Below are 11,365 nucleotides of genomic sequence, written 5' to 3'. Positions count from 1 at the left end.
CATGTTGTACCCGATTTGGCCACTGAGGGGCAGTGTGGTTCCACGCGGTCTGACACACTGTTAAGTTGTAGCCACATTAGAGAGTAGAAGGAAAAAATCACGATCAAGTTATTCAAATAAAAGTTGTTCTTTTGCAGTGTGGAGCCGTTCTTTTGAGTGATAAAAGTGCCGCGAGTAGCGAGCTAATTAGCATTCATTCAAGCTCATATTACAACACATTATTTTTGCTGTGCACACATTTGTAAAGAGGCAGTCGTCAATACAAATGATAAAATACTGCTATTGTCATTTCACCAGTAGAGGCTGCTGCTGCACAGGCCTACTACTTTTAAATCAACACTTCAAGTCACCAAGTTTGAATGATTAGCTAGAAAGTCATTATGCCGTTATCATTAGCACTTATGTAACCATTAGAGAATTCCAATTCTTGTCATGATGCAATGTTTTAATACAAGCCTTTTTAACAGAAAGATCACCGTAGACGCATATCAAACACAATGCAAATGATCGATTTCAAGGGGGAGAACAACAAAAACTTGTGAAAGTGGGTGGTGAGAAGCGCATATTTTCATTGACTAAATGTTTTTGCTGCACTCGCAGTTTGGGGGGGTCAGTTTCATTTCTCTGTAAAAGCCAAAATGTGGTGATGTTTGAGGTATTGTAAATGGCAGGTGAGGCCACGCAAAGTAACGGCTGATACACACTAACAATGTGGCTTCCTGCACAAGGGAAAGGGGAAACGCGAGGCCAATGTGTGAAAAAAAAAATGCTTTAAAAAAAATTTTTTTTTTTTATATATGTCACAGAATGTGTCTCAATTTATCCGTATGAAACAAATCAGCACAACTTAATGTGATCAATTTATGTTTAATCCAAAACAATTATTTTTGATGCGTTGAAATAAGACTAAAGGTCAAGGTCAGGGTTTCATTTCTTGTTTGGTGACATGCTGTGTCATTTGTCTACATCAGCAAAATTCAGTGGAATGTTTTTGTGTAGGTGGGGGATTAACATCTGTTGTTAAATCTACAAATGTCACGTACCTCAAATTGTCATACAACTGTGAGAGCGATGAACACAAACATCTTCATTCATTTCAATATTCAATCAGAATCAAATCAATGCAACAGGATATATAGATGGATTGATGGTTAGCATGCACACACACACACACACACACACACTCAGAAAATGAAGCCCACTACTTCATGAGATTTTAATCCCACATTTGAAACCATTGTGAGAGTGATGTGGTTTTAGATTAGAAGGAAGTAAACACTGACAGTTGAAACCACTGCAAAAAAAGCATACATGTAATAAAACCTATGAACTGAACAGGATTTGAACCATACTTACAGTGCATATATGATGACATGAAACTGTTAAGGTATTGCTAAAGAGAACTTGTTGGACTCGATAACAAACAATCTCTTAGGTTTTGATGCAGTGACGTAGCACGACTAAGGCGTAGGAAGCAGGACGGCTCCTCCCTGACTGAACCCACAAAGGTAGTTTTTCTTCTCATTTGTGAGGCCGCTAGTTTCAGGTTAAAGGGAAACAGCAGGACAATTGTCACCTTTCCAAGCAACACTCTTTTCAGTCGGTCAAATAAAATGTCCGACCAAAATTTACTTCTTTTTTTTTTTTTAACTACTTTTTCAGTCAAATGTCATCATTCATTTATTTTCTTTTGCTATTTGACATTAGTTCGCCCACCTTGATCATTGTTAAAGTGGAAGTCAACCTTAAACATTTCTTGACATTAGTATGTTATATGTGACCTCACTAGTCTAAACATGACATTCTGATTAACTCATTCACTCCCATTGACGGCTATAAACGTTAAAAATTCATTTTAACTATTTCTATTAGTTAAACATTTTTTTCCACTTTTGTTAACAAGAGTGTGAAAACCTAGAATTTTTTTTATTGTACATTTAGAACAGGTATAAAATTTTTGATTAATCGTGAGTTAACTAGTAAAGTCATGCGATTAATTACAATAAGAATTTTAATCGCCTGATACCCCTAATTTTTAATAATCTTTTCTTTATTTTCTTTTTAAATCGCGTCAGATCTATCTGTTCTAAATGTACAATAAACATTTTATTTTTAGGTTTTTATACTCTTATTAACAAAAGTGGAAAACTAATAAAAATAGTTCAAATGAATTTTTGACGTCTATATCCGTCAATGGCAGCGAATGAAGTATTATTACATTGTGTAATAAGAGTTAAAAAGCAAAATCCAGCCGTTTTTATCCATCTCAGGGTAGCGGCCATTTTGCCACTTGCTGTCGACTGAAGATGACATCACAGAGCCTCAGGCAACGACCAATCCCAGCTCCCCTGTTTTCTGAAGCAGCGCTGTAATTGGTTGTCACCTGAGACCTGAACAACATTGATGTCATCTTAAATCGACAGCAAGTGGCAAAATGGCCGCCCCCTGAGATGGATAAAAATGGCTGGATTTTGCTGCTTAAATCACATTCCACTAACACAATATTAATGACAATGTCGTGCTGAGACTAGTGGGGACGCATACAAAATATTATTCTCACCCAAAAAAAAAGTGGGTTGACTTCCCCTTTAACTAATGAGAGAATGCAGTTTTGTTTATTTTCGAGGTATGTTGTGCACACTTGTCTGTAGTCTAACTAAACATTAGTAGTATACAACTGTACACACACAAAATCTCTGTGATAGATGGATGACTTTGGCAGATTTAGTTTATGTGTACCAACTCCTATTAAGTCTCTTAACTATGGAAAGTTTGTTATCGTCTATTGGTAAAAATAGGACATATTTCTTCGAACAATGCGTTGTCCCTGTGTTTTTGTGAGTGGCTGTACTTCCTGTGCACCTGTGGCAGTATTTCCTGTTAGAGAGCCCCAACCTCATACCCTTGCTCTGAAACCGCATCCTTACACAGTCACAAACACTCATAGGGGGTGCATAAAGAGTTTCTGCTAGGAGTGCTGTAGTGGGGGGGTCGGGGGTTTGAGTAGGGGCCTCTCTATGTTCTATCATTCATAGATGTAATAAAGGTTGTACTTGTATGTGTCACTCCTGGATGTGCGAGGTTCTCGGGGAGCGGATGGGGATTTGGACTTGATGTGTTCTGTTCCTGGATGTGTTGGCAAGTCTGCGAGTAGTGGCCATTGCTCTGCTGGTAATAGTTGACCAATTTTCTGGCAAACACTGGCGTCACCTAAAATGAAATGACGTGTGAAATATGTTGGTTAGTGCTGACGAGTGCATACATAAACAGGGGCCTTGAAAGGAATGGTCGGGGGAACTTTTTCCTATGAGAGGTGGTTTAAGGTTTTATTATGTCCTCCATGGGACAAACTACATTTATGAAAAAATATGAAGGGATGGGACAATTAAAGAACTGTTTATTATGATACATGACGAAAATTTGTGGAATGATTGTCTTTATTATAACAGTTGCAATCGGTTTTCTTTGTTTGTTGAATTGCTTGGAAGGGAGCGGATAAAATGCAATTACAGGCACAGGTTACCCACCCCTGGTTTAACAAGATTATTTAATAATAATAATAATAAAATATTCTCGTATTACAGTATGTTAAACCGAAAACATGCTGCTGTTATTCCAAACACATCATTTGGCCACATTAAGTCGTATATCATAGTTTGCATTACATTAAACACATTATAAAAGGTAAAGGTTTTAATTCTGGAAAAAAAATACCTTGACTCAAATAATTGATATTTGGAAATTAGAAATAAAAATAGGATTGGTTATGATTATAAAATTCAGCACACAAAGATACCAACAGCAGTCGTTTGTTGCTTTTGCTCACCGGGATTCCATTTTCTACTTTTGGAAACAGTTTGCCATTCTGAAAAAACTTCAGACTACAGTATGTTATTAGTTCTATTATTTTAAACCTCATTGCTGTCAGTAGCATGAAGAAAACATTGCTAGAATATTTTCACAATTTTGACTACTTTTAAGCGCTGTTGTGCATGAGTACCTGAGCTGTGATCATCTTTTTTGGAGGCTGGGAGCTGGGGTACTCGTCTCCAAAGCAGAGAACCACGTGGTGTTTCGGTACACGTCGTCCATTATGGGCAAAATCTTGAAGCTCTAATTGCACGGAGAAGAGGTAACAAACAGATGGTTATTATGCAAGTCATAATTGAGGTACAGATACATTGCTACTGTACTTCAATGGATTTTTCAGGTACAGTAACTGTACTTGAATATTTATTTTTATGACAAGTTAAAACAGCATCGCATGCTCCTTGTCAGATCATTTATCTGAAAGCGACTTGAGTTTGGTGGAAATTTGGGGCATTTAACAGCACAGAAAGTGGAAGACCACAAGATGTGGGTGGCCCCATGATAATAAGAATGTGAGTGGCCTCAACACCAACAGGGACTTACCCACCTAAAGAGCACCTCACTCCATATTCATCATCGGCAGTAAATATGCACCTTTTGCCTAGCAGTTACAGTACCTACGCCACTGTATCAGAAATGGTCACCATTCAAATGGAAAGTAATGGGGGGGGGGGGGACTCGACTTGCAGTCCAAGTGTCTTGTGTTGTGTTTTAAATATCATAAAAGAGGATGTATTAAATCTAAAACACAGCCTTAATCTTTAGCATTGATTTAAACACAAGCACAGCGCAATGTGTATCGTTATTGTTAAAACATTAACACTTGGAATGCACTCAAATAAATTAACAAAGACATTTCCATCAACTTGTGTTTATCTTTGAAGCCAAAGATTGGGAAATTCAAACATTAATCCGAAAGTGTCATTTAAACCTTTGATGCCAGGAAAGGTCCACTTCCGCCCTCAGAAGGGCAAGCTAATTGGCATGCAAAAACAAAGGTATATTTACCTAAATATTTTTTTCATGATGCATTTTTACACCATCCAGAGAAGAGAAATGACACAAAGCTCCCGTTGTACTTTTCCTATCGCGTGCCATTTCCTTGCGACAAACAGCGACCGATGAAAATTATTACTTTATACGAAGCCGCCTTTAGCACATTGCTAACTAAGTTAGCATTGGCTCAGCCTCATTCACTCTAAAAGAGGGATTTATTTCACAACGGTGTAAAAATATACTGCCCCCTGTTGATTTGGAGGGTGTAGCCAAATTAACAAGGACAGTCTGGTTTAGAGGTTGCTAAATTCACGAGGGCATCGATTGGCCAAACATGCAAAGAAAATTGTTTTTAATAAAATAAAATAATTTACAATTGTTGCATAATTCATGCAGTTTGTACCAGATGTAGACATATTTAGATTATTTTGTTTAATTCATTACTCTCTACTAACTCCCCACTAACACAACTGATTCATGATCAGGACCATTATCAGGCTTCTGCAAAGCTTGCTGATTAGCTGATCATTAGATTCAGCTGTGCTCCAGGAGGGGAAACATGGAAAACAGGCTGCATAGGGGCTCTCGAGGACCGAACTTGAGCACCCCTGCTCTAGAGCAATTTCAAACTCACCGTCTGCTGTATAATTATTGTGCATTATAAAAGAATAATTGGGAAATGTTTAATGATGTCATCAGTTTTTGTATTCTTGCCAAAATGTAATTTTTTTTAAAGAATACCCACCAGTCAAAAACTCTAGACAGAAAATGGCAACCTACTGAGCAGAGATATAAAATCAGTATCCTCCAATCCATTTTCTAGAGCACCCTTTCCTCACTGGAGCCTAATATACCAGCTGACTTTAGGTGAAAGGTGGGCACGCTGGACCGGTCACCAGTCAGGTTGCAAGGCACATAGACAGATAACCATTCACATTCACAATGACACTTTTAAAAAATATATATATTTTTTTTTGCAAACTCTACATGGAAAGGCCTAATAATTAGCATAAATACACTTAAAAAAATGTTTATACAAATGTTACATTAAGAATAAGCGTAGCTAAATCAGTATTTGTTGTATCTGTGTCTAAGATGCAGTGTGAACAAAATTGATACTATTTTGACCTTGCATATTGCATTGTGTCATAAGAGTATACACCCGCCAAAAAAAAAAAAAGTGCTCACCAATCAGAAATTGCTGAGTATCAAACAATTTACATGGCAGCTCTTTCTCCAGCTTGTTAGGTTTATCCACATAAGGAGCGAGAGGCCCCTCCCAGAACACACGTCCCAGGCAAAGGCGGCGGGCGTACAGGCCGTCGGGCGCCATCCACAGCAGCACTCCCTGCTCCAGGATATCAGCGAGCCTCTCGGCGCCCTGCCTTTGAGACTCGGGGAACGGGAACGGAAAAAGAACCATATCCGCCCCGCCGTGAAACTCTGAGGATGAGGATGGTGGCGAGGAGGAGGAGGGAGGCGGGGTGATGCGACAACCTTCGGGGCTGCTGGTGGTCACCTCCTTCACCAAAGACTCTCTGTAGAATAGGGACACATGCAGGCTCAAATCTGGAGGAAAGAGACATGATGACTTGCATGAGTCCATGTTTTTTGATGCGCAGATATCATGTTACTCAACCTGTTATGATATTGCTGTGGTCCGTCATGTACAAAGGTTGTTGGGCCTCTGACAAGTAGGGGTGGAAGGAGAACTGAAAACCTGCGAAGTAGCCGACACTATCAAATTGATCGTCACTCTTGCGTATGAACGAAGCGTGTGGCGATATTTTACCATTTTGTGAGTGTGTCTCGGGCCAAGCTCGGCTGATCGGTAAAGGGAAGTGACACGGGGTATACGGCAGCTCTCCATGCAAACCACTGTGGGTAGTAACGGGGTGTAGTTCTGGAAGTTTGTAATCCCTCCAGTCTCGTATCTCCTGTGAAATCGTTTGCACCTGGAGGCGGATCATAAAATCTGCTTCTAATAGAAATGAGAGCAGAAGTTTGATCTGAGCTTCGATGTGCTTACCTGGTTGTGCGGTGTTGAGTATGGAGGGATCAAACCATAGGATTCATCTTCTATACTGATGCTCATCTTCGGTCCTGTTGCTGTACCTGGATTATGGTAGATTTTCGGATTATTGAGATAGTGACAGTTATTATAAGGATTGGGCACTTCAATAAAGTACGCTACTGTTCAAAATGACATTTCTTCCATCGAAACACGTACTGTGTTTACTGTACCATTGATCAAAAGTAAGGGCTCAAAACTCATTCATGCCATTGACGGCTATAGACGTCAAAAATTCATTTGAACTATTTCTTAGTTTCACATTTTTTTCCACTTTTGTTAACAAGAGTATGAAAACCTAGAAAAAAATGTATTGTATGTTTAGAACAGATATAAAATTTGTGATTAATCGTGAGTTAACTAGTGAAGTCATGTGATTAATTACAATTAAAAATGTTAATCGCCTGATGCCCCTAATTTAAAAAGAAAAGAAAAGAAAAGATTATTAAAAATTAGGGGCGTCAGACGATTAAACGTTTTTATTGTAATTGATAGCATGACTTCAATAGTTAACTCACAATTAATCGCAAATTTTATATCTGTTCTAAATGTACATTAAAAAAAATCTAGGTTTTCATACTCTTGTTAACAAAAGTAGAAAAAAAGTGAAACTAATAGAAATAGTATTAATATTGAATTTTTGACGTCAATGGCAGTGAATGAGTTAATGATGTCTACACTGTGTTTCTGATTTTCTTCATTGATAAAAATGTTTCTAAGTGACCTCAAACTTTCAAACCGCAGTGGTGTATATAGTACTGCATACCATATGCATACAGTATCTATTAGGGATAGACGGATATCAGTGACAGCCGATAAAAGATAAATTCAAAACTGCGTAAACCTCAGGAAATTATTCATAAAAAAAATTCAGCAAACTTTATAAGAGACGCTGCTGACCCTGGGAACTCTCTGCACTTTTTATTTTTATTTTTATTGGTCTCTAATATCTATATATGCCCTCGTGCTTTTCTTTAACTCATTCACTGCCATTGACGGGTATAAACATCAAAAATCATTTGAACTATTTATATTAGTTAAACATTTTATTTCTACTTTTGTTAACAAGAGTATGAAAACCTAGATTTTTTTCATTGTACATTTAGAACAGATATAAATTTGTGATTAATTGTGAGTTCACTAATGAAGTCATGCGATTAATTACGCCTGACGCCCCTAATTCTTAATAATCATCTCGTCGGGCGATTACATTTTTAAATTGTAATTAATCGCATGACTTCACTAGTTAACTCACGATTAATCACACATTTTATTATTATTATTAATTTCTTATACTCTTGTTAACAAAACTGTGTGTGTGTGTGTGTGTGGGGGGGGGGGGGGGTAAACTAATAGAAATAGTTCAAATGAATTTTTGACGTTTATAGCCGTCAATGGCAGTGAATGATTATGAAATAAGTGAGCCCAAACATTTTGAACATTAATATCTATCTAGCAGGGGTGGTGGAACCTTCATATAAGAGACTATTTATAGTCACTGTCCTAAAATGATGGGGGTGAAAGACACATAATTGTTGCACCTTATTAAATGGAGTACACGCATACCAATAATGAGGCCGAATTTCAACATTTTCAGTTGCTAAAGACCATTCTAAGGGATGATCCTGTGGTGTGGTAATTTAGTAAAAGTGATTATTTTTCCCCTCCCTAATTTGATGATCGTCATAAATGTCAAACCAGTTCAATATTTACGATTAACACAATTCTTTGTCATTCATTCATGTTGTTGTTGTTCATATTTTCCAAACGTCTGGCTGCACCATGCTGCCGACCACAAGCCAGTCTTAGAATATGAAAGACATCATTAGCTGTATGGTGAGCTGTTTTGGTCAACTGGAATACACCACACATTTTCACAGGGTCTAAATATGTTGACTAATACTTTCAGCTCGTGTTTTGCATCTCATTCGATTCTGCATTCGTGCCTAAATGCTGTGGCTGAATTAGTCATGCTTCACTGCTCAAGTGCACTTGGAAACAGAAGCCCTAAAAAAAAAAAAAACACGATGTCCCTTTTGGTGCAGGCTCCAACTTCCTTTGTGCTTCCTGCCCTCGTGAGAGTCGATTGTCATCTTACACGTTACCTCTCTTTGCCGCTTCTGGAATGATCCTGTAGACTTTGTAAGGCTCTGAGATGTCCAGCTGGGTTCTTTGCGTCAGCTCGTCAAAGTCGTTGCTTTTGTTGAGGGCGCAGCGAAGTCTGGTTTTCCACGTGGTGTGATCTGGCTTGTCCACGCCTTCTTTATATTTCCCCTTGAACAAAGCCCACGCCTGGAACAATCACGGAGTAAGACAGCTTCCTCGTTCTTTCAAAGCAAACATACCAAAAATGCGGACGTCGAACTGCGACTTTGATGGAAATCAGAGGCGTGACCTTGAAAAGCGCAGCATCCTCCTCTCTGTTATAGTCCTGCTTGCCCGCGTGCTTCCACGGAATCCTGAAGATGGTTTTCTCGTGGTTTTCCCAAACCAGGCCCGGATATTGCTTGCTGTTAATTTGATCGATCAGCCACTGCCTCAGTTTGCCGTTGCAACCGCCCGCTGCCGGGCTGTTGTCCTCCTCCAAGTTCATCTCTGTGAGAGGGAAATGAAAGTGAAAATCAGGTTAAAGTGTTACTTGCATTAAAAAGGATTTTCAAGGTGAAGATTTTTTACATTTATTTTGGGCATACTTTTGCAGTATCTGTGCAGGTGATCCAAATAAGGATTGTTTGGCCTTGGTGGGAGCTTTCAAAGTTAACAACAAGAAGTAAATTAAAAATGCAGTTTATTCCTGGGAACAATGTATTTTTTATTTTTATTTTTTACATAAAATCAACATTTACCACTCTGTACATGAACAGTATACTAATCATAGAAACTCAATGGACAATATTTTTGTCTTACCTCTGTTGTGTTGACTTTGCAAATATGTCATGTCATTATTATTGTAGTTATTACTTTAGCTCTGTCACTTTTATTTACACACTTGTTAACTGTAAAAAAACAAAAAAAAAAAACAAAAAAAAAACAAACAAAAAAAACCTTAAACTACAGTTTTCCAACTTGAAACGTTATGACTTTTCCTAAATGGACCTCATTATCAGAAAAAGTGACATTTTGTTTTTGTTTATCTTTCCATGTGGGTACTAGGGTACAAAGATTGTCTTATGGGTCATTTCTGACCCGTGAATTATAAAAGCATTTAAACTAAACAAACACACACACACACACACACACACACACACACACACGCACGTATCAAAGAATATGGACTGTTGTACGAATTGAAATTGCATTTTTCCTCCACCTAAATTCCTTCAACTTAACCCCTCCAAAGCTCCCCAAAAAAACATTCTCAGACATGATAAGAACAAATTCAATATAGAGAATAATGGCTTTAACCCGTAGGACAAGGGGAGTAAGACCGCACAAGGGTTGTTAATATTACTACACTATTGCACATCTTTTATCCCTTTGTGACCTATAGCTACTATTTAACTTCCTGTTATAACCAATGACTCAAAATAATTGTCAAGGGATCCATTTTGGGGCAATTTGGGAACTCCTGCTCCAGACCCATACAAGAGCCTACAAATTCAACCAGACTAGGAATACTTGTGTATTTCGTTACTTTATATGATATAGCCAATGTATTTCATCAAAAGATTTCTCCAGTATTTAGTCTCATTTACTATCAAATCAAGCAATTTTAAACCCATGTATTGTCATAATGATGACATTTACTGTATATGAACTATTTTCTTTCACTACTGTGATAATCATTTAGCACCATTTTAGGCCTCGAAACCTGAGTTTGTGAACATGGACTTTTGAAATGATGAATCATCTCATTCCTATGTGTATTTTGTCCATTTTGAAGATTGCATATTACAATACAAAATGTACATCTAATCAAGCAATTTGAGAGACATAATATGATTAAATACCTAAAGTACAAATTTGATATTGACATTTATGATGTGAAGGGAGAATAGAGAAAGTGGCTCACCTTTAACCAGAAGAGTGCCTCACTGCATGGACTCTTCTCTGCTGCCTGACTCTTAAATCGGATCATATGCTGATTGGCTGCAGCGAGCAGGGGGAGGAGCCTGACATGCCAAGATCTTTGCAAAAGAGATGCTCGGCAGTCAGGTGCTCTTCTTGGTCCCGCAGCAACGCACACTGTGGAGATTCCCTCCACTGGAACGTATGACTGTATAGACACCAATCATGTCAGAAACAAAATACAACATGAATATTTCATTTAGTAGATCTGTGCTGGCTCTTGTGTTTACAATTAGTTGGTTTCTTCGTAGATGGCTTTTTTTTAATGAGCAAGTGCACATGAAAAAAACACTGATGTTTTTTTTGTGGCCACGCATGACAGCTCATGCACATCACAAAACAGGAAGACAGTCAGTCAGC

At 38.1% G+C, this 11,365-nt stretch overlaps 1 protein-coding gene across 1 annotated transcript; it reads right to left on the bottom strand.

The window, feature by feature from the left end:
• Positions 1-851: 851 nt before the first annotated feature.
• On the bottom strand, positions 852-11,247 carry irf4a (interferon regulatory factor 4a). Its single transcript, XM_077558117.1, has 9 exons — positions 10,950-11,247; positions 9,333-9,532; positions 9,043-9,229; positions 6,896-6,981; positions 6,659-6,821; positions 6,506-6,586; positions 6,055-6,435; positions 4,001-4,113; positions 852-3,210 (listed from the first exon to the last, which is right to left on the bottom strand). Exons 2-9 carry the CDS (start codon positions 9,528-9,530, stop codon positions 3,016-3,018), a joined length of 1,404 nt encoding a protein of 467 aa, XP_077414243.1. The 5' UTR covers positions 9,531-9,532; positions 10,950-11,247; the 3' UTR covers positions 852-3,015.
• Between the last annotated feature and the right edge of the window lie 118 nt (positions 11,248-11,365).

The sequence above is a fragment of the Vanacampus margaritifer genome, chromosome 2 (assembly GCF_051991255.1).
Source record: "Vanacampus margaritifer isolate UIUO_Vmar chromosome 2, RoL_Vmar_1.0, whole genome shotgun sequence".
Classification (NCBI taxonomy): Eukaryota; Metazoa; Chordata; class Actinopteri; order Syngnathiformes; family Syngnathidae; genus Vanacampus; species Vanacampus margaritifer.
This window is presented reverse-complemented; position numbering and strand designations above follow the sequence as displayed.

Excerpts from the sequence above, each read along its gene's own strand:
- irf4a (XM_077558117.1), bottom strand. The coding sequence starts at position 9,530 with ATGAACTTGGAGGAGGACAACAGCCCGGCAGCGGGCGGTTGCAACGGC. Across the intron at positions 9,230-9,332 it reads AGGATGCTGCGCTTTTCAAG|GCGTGGGCTTTGTTCAAGGG; the intron begins GTCACGCCTCTG and ends TGATTGTTCCAG. Across the intron at positions 4,114-6,054 it reads TACTCAGCAATTTCTGATTG|AGCTTCAAGATTTTGCCCAT; the intron begins GTGAGCACTTTT and ends CCGTGCAATTAG.